The sequence below is a fragment of the Hibiscus syriacus genome, unplaced genomic scaffold, assembly GCF_006381635.1.
Source record: "Hibiscus syriacus cultivar Baekdansim isolate YM2019G1 unplaced genomic scaffold, ASM638163v2 tig00112503_pilon, whole genome shotgun sequence".
Lineage (NCBI taxonomy): Eukaryota > Viridiplantae > Streptophyta > Magnoliopsida > Malvales > Malvaceae > Hibiscus > Hibiscus syriacus.
This window is the reverse complement of record NW_024063349.1, coordinates 1,784,149-1,805,391: the sequence shown is the minus strand read 5'-3', so window position 1 is coordinate 1,805,391 and position 21,243 is coordinate 1,784,149. Positions and strand designations below refer to the sequence as shown.

Sequence of the window (21,243 nt, the reverse complement as noted above, 5' to 3'; positions counted from 1 at the left end):
GATCTCTAAACATTAAAATAATTTATTGAATCGTTAAACTATCCATAACTTTTAAATCAGATCCTTACATGTCAAATAATACCAAAAGATAGGGGTGTTCAAAAAACCGTTAATCATAACCTTTATTTTAACATGTTAGTTAATCGAAACATTAATGTTTAATGTTTAATGTTTTTGGTTAATCGAACCGCTAAAAATGATGGTTAACGATTAAGATTAAGGTTACGGTTACAGATTTTGATAAACGGTTAATGAATATGATATGAATATTATATCTTGATTCCATGTTAATCGAATGATGGATATTATATATAGGGGTGTCTTTGGTCGGTTAATGTACCGTTAGTCTAACAGTCTAGTTAACCCTATAACGGTATTGAATTTTGCTAACCATAACTAACTGTTAAGAAACAGTTAACTACTAACGGTTCAATTACACATGTTAACCTCTAACCTATTACAAACTTTTTTTTCCACATTTTTATTCCTTAGTTTAAAAAATACATATTGATAGGTCATATTACTTAGTACATCTACATACATTTGCATATGTATATTAGTTTAAAGTTCCAACACATACAAAATTCATCATCAATCGTATAAATTTAAACACATAGCAATTAACAATAGTCCAAAATACCACCAAAGTTTCAAAGGCAAATATATTGTTATGTAGTATGTAGATTGTCGATGGTCTTTCGGTGATTAGGTTCTCTTTGTGATTGTTTGTCGATGTATTCAGATATATTTTACAAAGCAGTATGTAAGTTTGCTTTTATTCGCTTGCCCATGATCATCTCTAAAGTGTCTAGTTGGATAGAGACAAAGAAATACTATTGACGATTATTGGGTTACTATGGTCGATGGATGCCATATTCAAAGAAGTTCGATTGTTATTGTGCCTTTGGATTTTCTTTTTATTTTGTTTTATGTTTGAGATTTTTTGTTGTGACATAGCCATAATATTCTCCGTATTTGATTGCATTGTTAATGTTGTATTTCTTTTATTTCAAAAATTCAGTATCGTTTCAAGGTTCAAAAAAAAAAACTATGAAGTAACAATTAGTAAATATAATAACTTTAAAACAAATAAAAATACTAAATAACCAAAATAACATTCAAATATTAAATTTGATTAATTTTCTAAAAAAACTATTCTTTATTAAATAAAAAGCAAGGTACAACAAAGATAACACAACCCAAAATGAAAATCCAAAAAGTATGAAGAAAATAAAATCAAAATCTTCCTTGAATACATGCTTCATCTTACAAAAAGCCTAGCATCATGTCTCTATTTTAAACTAGACGTTATACTGATGTAGGCGTGGAGATTAAGAGAATCAATTTGACAGATTGCTCCGCGAATGATTTGAATACATCGACGTAAAAGGGTCTAACTATGAGAGACCGTTTATTTCATAGTTAGATAAACGGTTATGAACATGCAATGGGTATTATATCTTGATTCCGTGTTAATTGAATAATGGATATTATATATCACAACTAATTGAATTGTGGAGAAGAAGAAAGCGGTTTTTATATCTTGATTCCATGTTAATCAAATGATGGATATTATATGTAGTGGTGTTCTTGGGTCGGTTAAACTGTACCGTTTAGTCTAAACAGTCTGGTTAACCCTTATAATGGTTATTGAATTTTGCTAAACGTAACCTAACCGTAAGAAATGGTTAATTGTTACTAACGATTTAGTTACACATGCTAACCTGTAACCTATTACAAATTTCTTTTTCACATTTTACTCCTAATTTAAAAAAATACATGTTGATAGTACATATTACTTAGTACATCTACATACTACATTTGCATATGTTATATTAGTTTAAAGTTTCAAAGCACAAAATTCATCGTCAATCGTACTATAAATTTAAATACGTAGCAATTAACATAGTCCAACATACCACCAAATTTTAAAGATAAATCTTAATAAATATAAAACAAATGATAACTCAAAGTCTCTAATGACTTCAACATAAGGTAAACGAAACTTCTATAAATTATGATTTTCTAAAAATATATTAAACATGATTAGAAAAGACAAATCAAAATAAACTAACCACCATCAGTTTACCCCAAGTAAAACGGGCGCTTGGATGGCGATGAATTAGCTGCTAAAACCTCATGTTGAAAAGAGAATAAAACTTGGGAAAGTGTTTGGGATTTTAAAGTTTATCAGCAGAAAATTCGAGTTATATACGTCTTTCATTTAAGGCGGTTTATTTTGCCAAAAATCAGGACCTCTCTTAACTACATACTTCTATGTCAGATACTCCTATTAAATCCATATTTATTGAACATGAAATATCTTAATAAATCGTCAAGAATCTTGCCTAGAAATTGAAATTTCTACAATGCTTTCTATTCGAATCAATATGTAGTGTAATGACTGCTGCTTCAATTTTCTTTAGCGTATTACTCATATCTCAAATATCAGGTCTTTGAAGATCATTTTCAGAAGAATTGGCTGACAGGTAGGGCAAATTGTGCAACAACACAGGCATGAAGCTTGAATCACTTTTGACCATCTATCCGCGTAGCATGTTTGTACCCAACCTCATCTTCAAACTAAGCTATGCAAGTATTCTGCATTTGCAGGACCCGTACTCTGAACCATTTTCGAGAATGTTCTTTCTTTATTGGCCAGCAGTTCCTTTGGGGTACTGTGTTCTAGAACCTGAAAGAGCAACATCAGAATCTAGTCACCAGTAAATAATTGCCCAAGTCATTCGAGAACAGAGTTCATCATGCCTCACAGATATCATATACTTGTAAGAAGGCTATTAAACATTCTGCAGAAAGGCAAAGAAACAAGAACTATCCTCGAAAGTGGGAAAGCCCACCTGACCAGCATCAAGTACAAGAATCCGGTCACAGTCGATGATGGTATTTAGTCTGTGGGCAATAATTAGCATGGTGCAAGATTTGAATTCTTCACGAATGGTTTTCTGGATATAAGCATCGGTCTCAACATCCACTGCTGCAGTTGCTTCGTCGAGAATAAGAATCTTTGACCTTTGCAACAATGCTCGAGAAAGGCACAGCAATTGCCTCTGCCCAACACTAAAATTCTCCCCACCTTCCAAAACCTTGAGACAGACATACAATGCAGAATTATTTCAACACTTCATTCTCTTATTTTGAATAATATATACAAATATAAGTTTCTCCATTCACAAATGGTTACACATGATAAAGTAAACTTAATCTAAATACCATAAGAAACTTAAGAGACATGAAGTTCAAGCAAATGTTAGCAGAAAAACTTGGGATAAATTAAAAATGACCATTACAATGAGAAACTTTACAAAAAAAATGTGGAATAAATCAAATCTGTCAGTTAATGAAGTATAATCAAAAGTTAAAAGTGAGTACCTGAAAAAAGAATGGAGATTGAGGTAATACCAAGAGCCTTTCGCAAATTGTCAGTCCAAATCCGGCAAGATCACAACCATCAATCAAGATTCTTCCTTTTCAAGTTCCACAATCCGAAATAGTGCATTCAGCATGCTGGATTTCCCAGCACCAGTTCTTCCAACTATTCCTACCCTTTCACTTGGAGCAACAGTAAAGGACAATCCATACAAGACAGGTGGTAGTTCAGGCCTATACCGTAGGACACATCCTCAAATTGAATAAATCCAGCTGAAGGCCAATCAGGTGGAGGACGGTGGCTCTCAATTACATCTGAAGCCTCTGAAGGCAAATGATATATGTACCCACACGTTCCACTGCATTTAGCTATTCTCAGCACGGCTAGCTCGTCGTAAAACATCATTCAATAGCCTAGTGATATTTAACGAATAAGTGAGAAGTAGACCCATTGTTGATGCAAATGTTGCCTTGTTCTCTGCTCTTCCATTCTGCAGAACCGCAGTGGTTGCTATTATCCAAATTATGAGGCCTCCTAGTGTTTCTAATCTCAATGACATCCAACGATTTAAACTAGTATTTAAAAGCGTGAATCTAATATTATTGTCCATGGACCTCCCAATAACACTGGCAATCCGATCATAAGCTCTGTAAGCGCGAATGGATGAGAAACCATTGAAAGCTTCTCCAACTTGCGCATAAACAGGAGATCTGGTGATAGAATCCAAGCGTTTCACTTCACGAGATGTGCTCTGCAAAATCAATATTGAAACTTGTGAAGATAACAAGACAATAATCAGCAAAGGGTATTTACATGTCTAGAAACCAAGGTAGAATACTTTCTTATATTAAATACCGAACTAGGAAATAAGCTGGCACTCATAGGTCGCAAATTGAGTGAAACCCATGATGCTGGAAAGAAGTCTCAACTCTAAACCTATGTTATCGGGGCTTTCATTTTCCTAGTACCAGAGTCTGACAAATACTTGAACATGTTATGAGGTTTGATCCTCCAAATATATGGAAAAGCTTAGAAAATATTGAGCACACCTATATCAGGCACACACCCCAAGTCAGGTATTAGATCATTCGATAATTAGAAAGTATTTTTTTCCTTACAATTCCACCATATGTGACTGACAAATATGGATCATACCTGATAATATATATAGGTTGCATAAAACAAGATGAAAAGTGGCAGTATGGCCCACAATGAAAATATGCTCACAACGCTTATGATTGTGAAGGTTGAGAGAAGTTGCACACCCGAGTCATAAACACATCCATAGAATTGGCAACATTACTATCTATATCACCTAGATCTCTCGAAAACCTATTGATTACTCGCCCAGTTGGATTGGTCTGGAAAAATAACATTGGAGCTCTTAGGATGGAATTTAGCATCATATCGTGCAATCTTCTGGCTGCACCAAGACTTGAAGTAATCAACCAAAAGGACTTAGTCAGCGTCATAGTTACCTGAATCCAGTAAAATGGTTAGTAACTCCTTATAATAAGCACTAAAGTAAAAGATGAAACAGATAGCACTGTAGGAATGATTTTTTCAGTCGTGGCAAGCAGACAAGCACAGAGTAGAGAAAACGTTAAACATGTTATGCTTTTAAGCTTTATCTACATGGAACTTGCTCTCTATAACACTGCATCCATAGCAATTTTATGGTATAAAAGATATATACTACTAATTACTATCCATTCAAAAGGATAACTTTGTTCCTTCAATATCATATTGAAAACTACGCTACATTATAAGCTTCATGACAAGATTAGCAGCTAGTATAAATATATCAATACAAAAACCCTATTAGATGAAGATAAAGATGCACCAACCTGACTAAATCCTAGAAGAGCATAAATAAAAACATAAAGTCCAGACTTATAACTCTTGAAGCATTTTGATCTGTCCAAAAGCGTAACCACAAGCTGCTTAAAATTCTAAGAACTTCAGTTGAAAAGTAGAATGTAAAAAGTATCATAACCACCCATAGGCCTCCTAGAGCATCCTTATACCTGCAAAAAAGTAAAGAAATAGGTTCTATGCCTATCTCAAGCAGAATTGATGTAAAATGCAGCTGCTTTAGGGTTTACATATGAATGTTTCACATGTGAATTATGTTAAGCATCTAACCTAAAACCAAACGGCAATAGATGGAGAGACTCAACTTGAATACAAAATCAAGAGAATTCTAATAGGTAATAGATGAGAGAAAACACAAATGTTTAGCTTAACAAGGGCCTACAGGTGGGAAACCTCAAATCAATATAAATAAGTGAAAAAGCCTATTAGAATGTGATAAGACCATAGAAAACCCTATACTTAATAGATCTGGGATAACATCACCTGATAAATAAAATGTTGAACAAAAAAAAAATGCTATAGAAGGAATAAAATGCAATGCCATAAACTCCAATTGGTAAAGATTAGGTGAATAATATACTGTGTTTACTATATTACATTGAGTAACCATTTATCTACCAGTTTAAGTTTCAGCACTAGAATTTCTAGGTTTCAAAGACATTCTTATTTGATGTTTGAGTGGTATGGAGAGACAAACACCATAAACCAAAGAAAGTTGTCCAAGGAGAACATAGCTTGCCTAGTGATTATCTATAGGAAAAAGGAAACAATTAGTAAAATGAAGGTTCATATGAAAAGCATTAGGTTTGTACTGATGAGTATATAGTGTTATCCTATATTACCTCACGAGAACATTCCAGCTGACAACACCTGTTTCCCTTTCTTCTGCTTTACAAGTGTAGCTTTCCTTCCATTCCTCTTGTTTGCAGCATTTTCATCTTTTAGCATATCATTTGTCTCAGCCATCTTATTTGAAGTTGGTTTTAGTTCTTCCCGATCAATGTATTTTCCATCTGCCTTTTCATCTCTTTGTTTCTCCATTTTCCCAGCATTTTCCATCAATTTCTGAAATATCTTTCCTTTTTTGGAGATTCCTCAAGTTACCCTGTTCTTTAATTAAACCATTAGAGACAAGAAGGATGTAGTCGACATGTGGAAGAAAATGTAGCTGGTTGTGACAAGTATTCTGGTTTTTCCGCGTAACTCTCCCTTAATACACTGTTAAAAACCTGCAGCAAATGACTTTAGATTAGACCGATATAGCATAGCCTCAAGAAATCTACGTAGAATTCAAAGAAAGTTGAATGATCAAATCCGAAAGGCTAGAAATACATTATGAATAAACCAGAATTGTAGAAACAAGATACAAGAAATACTTCTGATTATGTTCTTTGTCTTTTGGGTTTCCTGATGCCATTTTTATGGCTTTGGAGATATTTAAGCCAAGTTTTTATCAAAGCCTCATCATCATGCTGGAAAAGAGTTTAGATATGTAGTTTCCTATTGGATCCTTAGGAGTCTATGTACATATGTGATCTTTGCATTATAATAACGAGCTCGTATAAGTTTTCAGCACTGTTGCTCTTATTTCATCACTTTGGGAATCAGATTTCTTCAGCTAAACTTCTAAAACAATAAAAACGCCACACAAATATCAAAATGCTTAAGAAATCTCCACCTCTTTACCTCAGTTAATCCTAAAACTTAAGCCACAAAACTTTGTTTTCCCAATCCAATACAAGCACTAAAAGCATGTCAGTTTGATGCAAACCTCGTATGTGAAATGTATTATGATCTCTGTAGACAATTTACCTGTTGTGCAATATGAGCATCAAGAGCACTTAAAGGGTCATCAAATATGTACACATCTGAATTGGAGTAGACAGCTCTAGCAATGGCAACCTCTGTTTTGCCCACCACTTATATTCACACCTCTTTCGCCAATCTCAGTGAGATCATGATCCTTAAGGACATGTAAAATAGTTAAATAGTGAGGAGACAGTCCATAATAGAAAAATAAATTACAAAGATATATTAGATCCACTTTACAGGAAGGTGCAAGATCTGCTGTAGAGCTGTCAAATCAATTATCTCCCAATACCGTTCTGGTTGAAAGCTAGATCCAAACAATATGTTGTCACGAACCTGTAAAATTAAATTTTGATGGTCTTAAGCAAGCATGCTAGTAGAAAGGAAACTTTCTTTTTTTTAAAAACTGGGAATGACTAAAATTTGAAGTGAAAGTAAACATCAATGAAGAACATAAGCAACCACTGCAATTACAGTAGCATTAAAAATCCATGAAACTTGGGGAACATAAGCAACAGTCCCTCTTATAACAACACTGGAATTTACATCTGGAGGCAGCTCCCCTAGAATAGCTGATATAAGCGATGTTTTTCCTTCCCAGTTCCACCAACAATTGCAACTAAGCTGCCAACTGGCAATATAGATTGATATTTGATAATTTGGATTCTCGCCTGGAAAAAAAATCTCAAAATTATCTTTATCCAGGGGATTTATTGCAATATGGAATGTCAGGAAAATAAATGCATGAGATCTTCATACACCGTACTATAAAGCTGGAAGTAGTGCATGGTAATCACTAAGCTGCTATTTCTATTGTCGAAGAACCGTTTCGACGTAGATCCAAAGCTATAATTTTACAGTCGATCCCTTGAGACAGAACTAATATCTAACAGAGAACTTGCTTTCTGTCTTTTCATTCTCTTACGAGCATGAGGTGAACTAATTTATTGACTGATATTTGACAAGTATAGAAACAAGAATAAAACTTTAAATGACTTTAAATCCCATGAAAAGCTTCCATTCTTAATTGAGATGGCTGGAAGCCCTGGGTGAAGAGGTGGATTTGGTGCAAGAACTCTCTTCTGCTAAGAAAAGCTCCTCAAGACGTTGCAAAGATACATTCGCATTTGCAACCTAAAAAAAAAAAGCAAGTATTAGACTGTCAAGAATACCGTAGAAGCAGTTGTGATAACTTGAGAATTAATGATAAAGGAATTGAGCTTAATGACTAGTGAATCTTGAAATTTGTGGCAACTATACTACAATAGGATCAACAAAAAACTGAATGCATATAATTTTAAGCTATTTTCATTCATGGCCATAAAATCTAAATATTCTAACCATCTGTTATATTTATCAAAAACAGGCTGTTTCTTTGTCCAGCCAACATATTGAGAGTTAAGAACTTGATAACTTAGAAAACTAAGGTACAAAATATTTACCACTTCAAACTCAAATTTCAATAAAATGAAAAAGAAATAGCAGAGAAACAAAAATACCTAAACAGTTTTTCCTACACTAAGATTCAGCAATGAAGGATATACGCAGCAAACAAATAGATTATGCTAAATATATTGATGTAAAGGGTGAACTAAGTTAACCTGACTTAACAAACAGGAGTGCATCCAGAGGAATTTGTGCATCGTAAACAACGATAGTGATGTGAACGCCCTTGCTGGTGTCAAGTCCCCACCAAGAAAAGTGAACATCCCAAATGAAACTACGTTACAACAATGGTATGCTGTTCAGTATGAAAATGTTAAACTGCAAGAAAAGGAAACTTCTTTAAAAAAAAGGGTGGTAAAAACACAGCCCTATAGCTGAAGACAAGCAGCATGAGCAGTGATGCAACATGCACAATTTAAGATTAGCCACATAGATAAATAAGCATTCAACTGTGTTTACGTTGCATGTAACTTGCATAACGACATATATTCTGTAAAGCCTTGATATAAATCAAGGGTTTGTAGTGATAAGGTAGGCCATCTTTTACTGTAAACTGGCTTAAAATGGAGATCCAATATTATGGTGGTGGCCACAGGCCACCATAATCACATTTCCTTAGAAAAGAAAATGCATCAAATGGTTAAAGCATTGCATGTTCAAGATTATGGTCGATGACCATCATAGACGCATTAAGAGTGCAGAAGCAAGTGCATCATGGTGAAACCGTGAAAGAAAATTTCCATATGCAACAAGAAACGGGAATTATGTTTTGCATAGAAAATACACACTCAATAGGAAACAAGACTGTAATTTAAATATCATACAGCAGATAGTAATTGAGCTCTCTGAAGCCATGCTAGCTCATCATTACGTATATTGTGAACTCTAGACTGAAAGCTCTTCTCCCATGCATAAAACCTGAAAAATTCCGGAGCCTAGATCAGTAATTGCAGTGAATAACAAGAAAAATATTGAAAAGGCTGTGCTTTCTGAAATCAACCATACTTCACGGAGTCCATAGCAGCTAAAATTTCATTCATAAGATTGACTCTTCGGTCAGTCCAGTCTAGTCTTTGCTTAGTCACTTTTTGCATTTTGCTAATCACAATAGTCTGTCCTCAGGAGAAAACAGAGTAATTAGTTAAGATCAATCATTGGATAGATGGTTTAAATAATTTCATCTTCAATGAAAATATTATCAGAAGACCATCAACATGGAAAATCATTTCACTTGTCTTGATGATAGATTTCGCAGTGAGACAAGATCCAATCCAATAATTTGGTTTTTTAACTATGTAGTTTTTATGCTCTTTTCGGTTCTTTCTTCTTTCGCCCCATCAAGCAGTCTGCATGAGTTATGGAGGTTAGTTCCCAATGACCTTTAAAAACTGGGTTTGTGCGTTTACTGGAAAAGAGAGTTTACTAGAAGAGAAAACCGAATCTTTTTTCTCTATTTTGTTCGAAATAAAAGGGAAATCAGACCTATTAGGCTGAGTTACAACAGTAGAGTCCTACTAGGTGTCTAGTATTTATATCTATACAGATATGTATTTAACTCTTAAGATAAATCTAAAAATACAAGTTTAATACAAAGTAAAATACTAAAAATACAGTACTCTTTACACAGCTACAGCCTACAGGGTTTTAAACTACTGTTAAGCTGGCAGCTGCAGAAATCATGACAATGACTGGCATCAACTTATCGCTAAGAAAAAGAAATTTTAAAAGTACAGGGAAAGGAAAGAAACTAAAGATAAATCCCCAATAATCATCAGCCTATGTATGTGCTATAATATTCTATATTTTTTACATCCTGTGACAGAACTTAAAAGCGTAAAAAGTCAAACTAGTAGAAAAAATTATAAAGGGTAGAAACTTGTTTTTACCTGAAGCGGGACATTGAGAACAAGCATGAGTGATCCAAGAAGTGAAGCAACACCAAGTTGTTGATAAAGAAGAACCATGGCAGCAATAATTCTAAATGGAGCTGACCACAATATATGAAGTTGTTCGCTTAGTTGCTAAACAAAGTAAAGTAGTCTTAATAACAGTTCAATCCCTAACTACGATGATAAGATAAACAAAAATTATGGTCTTATGATCTTATCACCTCGATTGGAACACAAAGAAAAAAGAAAAGAAGAAATGCATCAATTGCAGCTAAAAAACTATGCTTAACGTTTAAGAATCTGCAACAGTTAAATTTGCCGTATGTTCTCTTTCTCCTGTTAGGTCAATCAGGGTTCAGAAAATTCAAGTTATGATAGGTGGAGGTATCCGATTTAACATATGGAATTTCAAATTTTAAGATATTATTTTAGAGAAAATTGCAGAATATATCCCATGTTTAGGGTATGAGGGTGGACTACTTTATTTGACGTTCCACATTGTCAAATCTCCGTTTGAGAGATATATCAATCGTATTAAGGGTAAAACGACTATAAGTTGAGTCCTCTATTATTAAAAGTTACAAAATAACCGCTCGATTTTAAAACAAAATTACAAGTTGGTCGTTTTCTCTCCAAAAATTAATGGAGATGACATAGCAGATATTAAAGTTGGTCGTTACAACTTGGGCTTTTGTTTCCGACGATGACGCCGGATAATCATGTAAAATGGAAAATGGAAGTTGAAAGAGAAAGAATAAAAGGTAAAATACACAAATAGGCACTCAATTTAGAATAAAGGATCATATTCGACAAGAGCATCATACCTTAAGTGTGCTGACATCTGTTGTGATCATATTCATTATCTTCACAGATGAGAAATTCTTGCGAACCTCATGATTCAATCTTAAAGATTTGTGAAATATAGCTGCCACCTATAACAGAAGTAGTGAAATATAAGAACATGAGTCAATCTCATAAACTCACTTCTTATTCCAGGGACTTAGTTTAAAAATGTTTAAATTCATATTGGCTATAATGGAATTCTGAAAGCTTATTTATGAGTGTGTGTGGAAGGAGGCATATATACAGATTAGGGCTGTAAAAATAGGTAATCGGTCAGGTTTCAGTCGGATCTTGGTAGGTCGGGTTAAATCGGATATAGGTCAATTCAGGTTGATTTGACACCAGATCTAGATAGGGTTCAGGTCAGGTCAAATCAGTTCGGGTTATTTTCAGGTTGATTTGACACTAGATCCAGATCGGGTTCAGGTCGGGTCATTTTCAGTTCAGATCGATTTCAGTTCAGGTCAAAACAATTCAGGTCCGAAGCAGATAAATACCAAGTTAATTCAGGTTCGGGTTGACTTCAGTCGGATCTCGTTCAGATCGGGTCACATCATTGACAGATAAAATTAAGGTCGGATGTTTATCGGATACGGATTGAGTTCAGGTCGGTCGTTTTTATTTTTTGGATTAATTTTCATCTTTCGTGATTGTTGAATTGGAAGTTGTAATTGTATATGATTTCGAGTAAAATAAGAGAAAAATAAATAATCATGGATCAATTTTGTAAAAAAAATAAAATTAATGACAAAATTGAATAAATGTAAAATTACAAATAAAATCTTAAATATAAATTAAACAACACATAGGTAAGGGACTAAATCGAAATAAATTTAAATGTGAGGTTTAAATTAATATAAAAATGACTAAATTAATCATGTTTTATATAATTTACATTTAAATGATTTTATAATTTTATTAAATAATTTTATATATGTATGTATATATTAATGTAATAATGTTATTCTTTGTGATTTGAAAACGCGGGAATGATTTTTGGTGCGGAAACAATTGCGCCATTATTTGGCAATTTGGGCAAAATTTTAAAAATATTAGCTCTGTCACCAACTTTGAATTTATTATTTGAATTTTAAAAACAAACGCGGAATTTATTTGACAATTTGGGAAACAATCGTGCCTGAATTTTATTGATTATAATTTTTAATATCTTGACTATAAATTCGAATGTATGATATGTATATATAATTTATTAATGCATGCATGTATGTATAATATGTATGCATATATGTATAATTTATTAATGCATGTATGATATGTATATTAATGTAATATGCATAGTGTTTCTATAAACTATATAAGCAATTTACTTATATAGTTTATATATATATATGCTATATAAAGTAAATTACTTATATAGTTTATAGAAATACTATGCATAAATTATATAAAGTAATAAAATATATAGTTTATAGAAACCCTAAACTCTAAACCCTAAACCATACACCCTAACTTTAACCATAAACACTAAACCATAAACCCTGATATAAATGGACAAACACTAATATGACATGTACTACTATTTATGAACCATATAATATGGAATGTGACATACTAATTATTTAACACCTAATTAATCATGTTTTATATAATTTACATTTAAATAATTTTATTAATAATTTTATAATATGTGTGTATAAACCATGTATAGTATATATATATATTATATATATATATATATATATATATATATATATATATATATATAAACTATATAAGTAATAAAATATATAGTTTATAGAAATCCTAAATCATAAACCATAAACTTTAAATCACAAACACTAAACACTAAATCATAAACCTAATGTAAATAGACTATCACTAATGCATATATATTTGTAATAAAAGAGTAGGCTTGCATTGGGCATATCTAAATTAATGTTAATGGACTAGCACTATTATAAATGGACTTATTTTTGGGTTTTATTACTTATTCATAACAACAAAATAAATGGGCTATTAATGTGAATAACCTAACATGCAACTAAAAAGCTAATTATGCAAATGAAATTAATATGACATGTACTACTATTTATGAACCATATAATATAGAATGTGACATACTAATTATTTAACACCTAATTAATCATGTTTATATAATTTACATTTAAATATTTTATTAATTTTATTAAATAATTTTATATAATATGTATGTATAAACCATGTATAGTATATATAAATATAAATTACTTATATAGTTTATAGAAACACTATACATAAACTATAGTAGTAAAATATATCGTTTATAGAAACCTTAAATCATAAACCCTAATCCTAAACTTTAAACCACAAACACTAAATACTAAATCATAAATTCTAATGTAAATGAACTAGCACTAATGCATATATTTGTAATGAAAGAGTGGACTTGCACTGGGCCTATGTAAACTAATGTTAATGGACTAGCACTATTGCAAATAGACTTATTTTGGGTTTTATTATTACTTATTCATAACAACAAAATAAATGAGCATTAATGTGAATTAACCTAACATGCAATAAAATACAAATTATGCAATTTAAATTAATATGACATGTACTACTATTATGAACCATATAATATGCAATGTGACATACTAATTATTTAACACCTAATTAATCATGTTTTATATAATTTACATTTAAATAATTTTATTAATTTTAATAAATAATTTATATAATATGTATGTATAAACCATGTATAGTATATATAAACTATATATAAACTATATAAAGTAAATTACTTATATAGTTTATAGAAACACTATGCATAAACTATATAAAGTAATAAAATATATAGTTTATAGAAACCTTAAATCCTAAATCATAAACCTTAATTCTAAACTTTAAACCATAAACACTAAATCATAAACCCTAATTTAAATGAACTAGCACTAATGCATATATATTTGTAATAAAAGAGTGGGCTTGCATTGCGCCTATGCAAACTAATGTTAATGGACTAGCACTATTGCAAATGGACTTATTTTTGGGTTTTGTTATTACTTATTCATAACAACAAAATAAATGAGACATTAATGTGAATTAACCTAACATGCAACTAAATACAAATTATGCAATTTAAATTATATGACATGTACTACTATTATGAACCATAATATGCAATGTGACATACTAATTATTAACACCTAATTAATCATGTTTTATATAATTTACATTTAAATAATTTTATTAAATTTATTAAATAATTTTATATATATGTATGCATAAACCATGTATAGTATATAAACTATATAAAGTAAATTACTTATATAGTTTATAGAAACACGCATAAACTATATAAAGTAATAAAATATATAGTTTATAGAAACCCTAAATCCTAATCATAAACCCTAATTCTAAACTTTAAACCATAAATACTAAACCATAAACCCTAATGTAAATGAACTAGCACTAATGCATATATTGTAATAAAAGAGTGGGCTTACATTGGGCCTATGTAAACTAATGTTAATGGACTAGCACTATTGCAAATGGACTTATTTTGGGTTTTATTATTACTTATTCATAACAAAAAAATAAATGAGCCATTAATGTGAATTAACCTAACATGCAACTAAAATACAAATTATGCAATCTAAATTAATATGACATGTACTACTATTTATGAACCATATAATATGCAATGTGACATACTAATTATTTAACACCTAATTAATCATGTTTATATAATTTACATTTAAATAATTTTATTAATTTATTAAATAATTTTATATAATATGTATGTATAAACCATGTATAGTATATATAAACTATATATAAACTATATAAAGTAAATTACTTATATAGTTTATAGAAACACTATGCATAAACTATATAAAGTAATAAAATATATAGTTTATAGAAACCCTAAATCCTAAATCATAAACCTTAATTCTAAACTTTAAACCATAAATACTAAACCATAAACCCTAATTTAAATGGACTAGCACTAAAGCATATATATTTGTAATAAAAGAGTGGGCTTGCATTGGGCCTATGCAAACTAATGTTAATGGACTAGCACTATTGCAAATGGACTTATTTTTGGGTTTTATTATTACTTATTCATAACAACAAAATAAATGAGTCATTAATGTGAATTAACCTAACATGCAACTAAAATACAAATTATGCAATTTAAATTAATATGACATGTACTACTATTTATGAACCATATAATATGCAATGTGACATACTAATTATTTAATACCTAATTAATCATGTTTTATATAATTTACATTTAAATAATTTTATTAATTTTATTAAATAATTTTATATAATATGTATGTATAAACCATGTATAGTATATATAAACTATATATAAACTATAAAGTAAATTACTTATATAGTTTATAGAAACACTATGCATAAACTATATAAAGTAATAAAATATATAGTTTATAGAAATCCTAAACCCTAAATCATAAACCCTAATTCTAAACTTTAAACCATAAACACTAAACCATAAACCCTAATTTAAATAGACTAGCACTAATGCATATATATTTGTAATAAAAGAGTGGGCTTATGTATTGGCCTTTGTAAACTAATGTATTGCCAAAATTATTTATATTAATAATGTAAAACGTTAATATATATTACATAAAATAATTTCATTATAATATTATTTTGTCTTTATATAAATTAAACTATATAATTTATATAAATTAAACTATATTAATTTTCCTTTGCATTATTAATCATGTTTTATCTAATTTACTTTTAAATAATTTTTAAATTTTTTAAATAATTTATATAATATGTCTATTTATTAATTTAATTATCAAATAATATTTTATTATAACATTTAAAATGTAATCATATTAATTTTAATTACATCATAAACTAAAAAACTCATAATTTTATTAAAATCTTATAATTTCATCCATGGTAATATATAAGTCAGGTAAATATCAGATCAGGTCATTAACAAGTTGGATCATTTACAGGTCAGGTTAAAAACAGGTCAGGTTAAAAATAAGTCAGGTTGAAAACATGTCAGGTTGAAAACAGGTTAGGTTGAAAACAGGTCGGGTAATACCAGTTATTGGCCAGGTCAATCTCGGGTTCGGGTTTATATCAGTCGGATGCAGTTCGGGTTCGGGTATCATATTTTCGGTTCAATTCGGGTTCAGGTCGTTCTCAGGTCGGATGCAGGTCGGGTTCGGATCCACAATTTCCAGGTCCAACTCGGGTTCAGGTCAACACCAGTTCCGACTCGAGTCGGTTTCGGATCGCCACAGCGCAGGTCAAAAACAGTTTTGACTCGGGTCGGTTTCAGTCAGTTTTATAGGTCGGATCAGCTTTTTACAGCCCTAATACAGATCACCAAATTTAAAATGGATAACTGAAAGGCCAACATGTGTTCCTACTGAATCAACAGTGCTACGATTGAAAGCAAAGGAGGAAAAGAGTTTAACTTCTTCAAAATAGTTGCATGATAGTTTGTATCTATTCTAGCATGAAGAAATATATTACCAGAGTAGACCGAAGACGAAAACCAACACGCCATATAATCTGCACATAATGAGCCTCGAGTAGTGCAACACATAACTGTCATAAGTTCAAACAAATCAAAATATCAGAACTGCAGCAACACTGCTATTCAAATAACAGACGTAATGAAGTCATATATGAATACAGCTCTACGATCATTCAGTGTGTGAAATACACCACTGAGATTCAGAAATTGTTGAAAAATCATAATCCATAGAAGATATCATATTATTTTATGAAATAATTTGTACAAAAGAAATTTCCAAACAAGAAGATTTTGATTTGTCTTGAACAGAAGCACTGATAAAGAAACACAGAATAGGGATCAGTTCATACCACTCCAAGAAACATCGAGAGGGCATAAGCATAACCAAACCAGTTGGGGTCACCATGTTGCATTGACTGTAGATTTTAACAAGAGAGTTTCAAGTTTAACCCGAGGCATAGTATGCACAAAGTAGGATTGTATCAATTAAAAGATTGACTACCGTAAAAAATTTCATAAGCTAGTGGCAGAAATTATTGTTTAATTGTTGTTATTTAAAATTGACTAATATATTTTTAAAAAACCCGTTAAAGTATCAGTACTTGTTCAAATAAGCCCTTATACTTTTTAGTTAAATAAGCCATATTCTATGATTTTTACACATAAAAGACCTTAATTGTTTTTTGTTTTAGACATTTTATATTTTTATTGTTTACAAAGATTAAATTTTAATATCTAACTAAACACCTAAATACAAATCATTAAATTCTCGAACCTATCAAATTAAAAGAAAAGTATAGAAAATATCAAATTAAAAAGAGATATTTTTAGTAAAAAAAAAATAAGAATTGAAGTTACATAGGTATTCTATAGTGGTAGGGGAGCATGTGGTTTAAATTTGGTCAAAAATTACTTAAAATGAAGGATGAATTGAAGAAATACAGAAATCATGCAAAATTGAGGGACTAAATTGAAAAAATAGAAAATTTATTATCAAAAATGGAATTGAGAGTATATGTATTCTATGATGGTTTAGAATCATGTGGTTCGAATTTAGTGAAAATTTGACTTAAAATGAAGGAGAAATTGGAGGAATAGGAAATCAAGGACCAAATCGCAAATATGTCAAAATGCTCATCCAAATTTTCAATTTTTCGAGTTAATCGAAATTTTGAAATTTCAACTCCATTCGAACTCGAATTGATAATTCAAGTTGACTCGAATAACTTGAATAACTCGAAATTAAAAAAATCAATTTTTCGAGTCGAATTGAGTTTTGTTCACCCCAAAGTAAAACAGAAAATACACTAACCTGTAAGAGATGGTTTAATAAAATAGTTCCCGTAAACTGACAAAGGATAAACCCAACCTGTATTTTCAAAAAAAAAAAAAAAAAGATAAACCCAACCTGTAATGTTCAAACATGATCTATAAGTTTTCATTCAAAAGTCTATCTCAGATTCTTTACAGAACAATCAATTCTTCATGAAACGTTAACCTTTCATAAAATCAAATTAACTTCCATGAGAAACATATGAGAGGCATGTTCCTTACCTTAACAACACCTCCCCACCAAAACCTGCATGAATCATTTAAAAAATCAAGAGTGTTGGTAATAATGAGAGAAGATGACAGTGACACCAATACTTGGCAACTCTTCAGGATGCATAAGTATTCATTACAACTACACGGGAAAGGAAAGAAACAAATTGAAACTATTTTGCTGACTGACCTTCTTCCTAGGCTACTATTCAACGCTCTCAAAAGCCATGGCTTAGATCTTTGAGTTTCTTTGGCCCAACATTTATGGAACCTGAAAAGGTAGAAATTGTTATCATCGAGTGGGAGAAAATGAGAGGGAAGCAACAAAGAGGCTAACTTTTGAATTAACGTTTCAGTCCGATCCCATGTATCCAACTTCCAAACATCACTTCAGTGATTGGTCTTTATAACCTTGTTGCATGAGGGGAGTAACCCATCCAAAAAAGGCTCCTGCCATAGCATATAGCAGCACAGTGTCAAATAAAAGTTCACAAGATTGTAGTATCACATACCAAACGCTTACAACCTACACTGCAATATGATATTTGAGGTTCAGATTCAGCAGAGCCCAACTGGCTTTCCTAGTAACCCCACAAGCCATAACCTACTAAATGGCAATTTTGGAGAGAGGGGGTGGAAAAAAAGTACACCTGTTAAAGAACCTTAAAAAAGGGGACTATGATATATATATATATCCTTTTCATAAGTAGAACATACAAGACACTGGTTGCTTTTTCACAGTCCAGCCAAGTCACTGCCTAGTTCGTTATAGTTCCATAAACATTAAGCTTCTCAACAAATAACTAGCAAGCCTGCAGGAATTTTTAACTTACTTGAAATAATGTTGGCATGCCTCTCAGGGAAAACTTGCTCTCCAGAAAGTGATTCATATTCTTCATCATCAGAAGACTCACTTTGTACCAAAATATAACCCGGACAGGGATTGAGATTGGGAAAATAAACAAGTAAAAGAATCCCAAATAAAACCTACATCAGAAATAAGCACAAGTAAATGGAACTGCTTTAAAATGACTTTAAAACAAAAGCCTTAAAAGTCTGTTTCAATAAAGGGTCCAGATTTTTCTGTCCCACTTAATTTAATTTTAGATTGCACTATAAATTTTTGGAATTTGATCTGGACAAAACACTAGTCATGATCTCTCCACTTTGGTTCCAAGACCAACCATATTTTGTCAATATATTACCTTATTAGAATAGAAAGTGAGAAGAATGTAACCAAAGAAAAAAAGGGAGGTTGGCTAAATTGATGCTAAGTCTTGTCAACCTAAACTGCCATGTTAAGTGGCACCAAGGCAAAACAAAAGCAGGTGAAGGACAATTTTACCGAGACAATGAGAAAAAATACAGTGTGATTCAAGGCAAGTATACACAACAAACCTTGCAGAAAAAAGTACCGATGCTCAGATATAGTGCATAGCTGCATGAGCAAACAAACTTGTAATTGTGAGTGTCCTATTGACATATTTAAGTGCAGTAAATAGAGGAATGCAGGGAATCTAACCTACTGTACAGATCCTTCACAGGCAGAACGAGATTGAGCAGCACAGCATCACCGAGAAGAACATAAACAATTCCAAAACGCACACACCACCGAAACTCACAGATGTAACTTTTGTTTCCAACCCTATCATAATAAGCACAGAGCACCAAGCAGTAGCCTCAATTATTGAAGAAGTTGCCTGTAAGGGAGTTTATTACAAAATTAAAAAGCACATACAGGTTTAAGTAAGCTGCTATGTTGCACATAGCAAATAACCAAATGGAATTGTGACAACTATTGGTAACATCTAAGTATCAACTGGAATCAAGTAAAGGAAGTAAGTAGGATGAAATAAACAAAGAAATTCAGTATTACTACACCATTGGTCTGGTCTTTTAGCCATAATAGTAGCTATAGTAGTTTTCCAAAATTTTAACTTAAAAATAAAGAACCAAACTAGTAACAACTGAATTTTAATAAAATGTTCTCGACTGTACGAGTTATATTAGAGGATATAGTCCGAATCAGTAAGGCTACCAATAAGTACAGCAACGCCTACAAGTTCGAACAGAAATTCACCTCATAGGGAGCAAGACCAGTCTCTCCATTCAAATTAAAGATAGAAATACCCATCAACAACCTTATTAGTGGCTCAATGGTGCAATAACCAGCCAACAAACCAAGCATATAACTATAGCATTTTGAACTCAAAGAAAATCTCTGGACTTTGGAGTTCTTCTTTATGAGAAATATGCGACAACAGCAGAGGCTCAAAAAGACCAAATAAGAAATGGAAAGCGCAATAGAGTTGATAGCACAAGGTGTATATGCACCAAAAGTACCATCAACCATATTTTCCCAAGCCACATTCGCCGCCGGCTGACAATACCAAACCAAGGGTTCAAACGCCATCGCCAGTCACCACCCTGGAAGAGGGAAGAAAATGATCAAACATTTACTCAACTCATCTTCTCCTTCTCATGATAGAAAGTAAGAAATGTAAAAGGAGATTTTATGCCTAGTTATTTACTTACTAAGACACCACTCAGTTCTTGCTGTTCAATTCAAATAAACAATATACTATCTGCATTGAAACAAACAGCTCTTATGCTTCAAATTTAACAAATTGAAGGCTTCAAGTTTCAACAACCATGTACAAATACGAAATCTATTAAACATGTACGAAATAAGTTTAAGAAATAAAAAATTAAGACTGTAATCCAATATAAAATATGAAATCCATTAATACTGTAACTCATAAAAGGAAAATCAGATTAAAAATTAAAGGCTTCAAGTTTCAATAACCATCCCTTTTTTTTCATAAGAAGTATACATGTACAAATCTTAAAAAAAGTATACATGTACAAAATAAGAAGCATATAAAACACGTAATCCAATATAATCTATTAAACGTGTTCCATTACTAAGCAATATGGAATCCACAAGCTCAGAATTGTCTCTCATCTGC

The 21,243-nt window shown here is 31.5% G+C and overlaps 1 protein-coding gene and 2 pseudogenes across 1 annotated transcript; all 3 read right to left on the bottom strand.

Annotated features, from left to right (window-relative positions):
* Nucleotides 1-2,570: 2,570 nt before the first annotated feature.
* LOC120180977 (ABC transporter C family member 2-like) lies at nucleotides 2,571-3,252 on the bottom strand. Its single transcript, XM_039186240.1, has 3 exons — nucleotides 3,232-3,252; nucleotides 2,859-3,104; nucleotides 2,571-2,692 (listed from the first exon to the last, which is right to left on the bottom strand). The coding sequence occupies exons 1-3, from the start codon at nucleotides 3,250-3,252 to the stop codon at nucleotides 2,579-2,581; spliced, it is 381 nt and encodes a 126-aa protein (XP_039042171.1). The 3' UTR covers nucleotides 2,571-2,578.
* Nucleotides 3,253-3,257: 5 nt separating this feature from the next.
* On the bottom strand, nucleotides 3,258-4,675 carry LOC120180976 (annotated as a pseudogene).
* On the bottom strand, nucleotides 4,538-20,860 carry LOC120180906 (annotated as a pseudogene).
* Nucleotides 20,861-21,243: the final 383 nt, after the last annotated feature.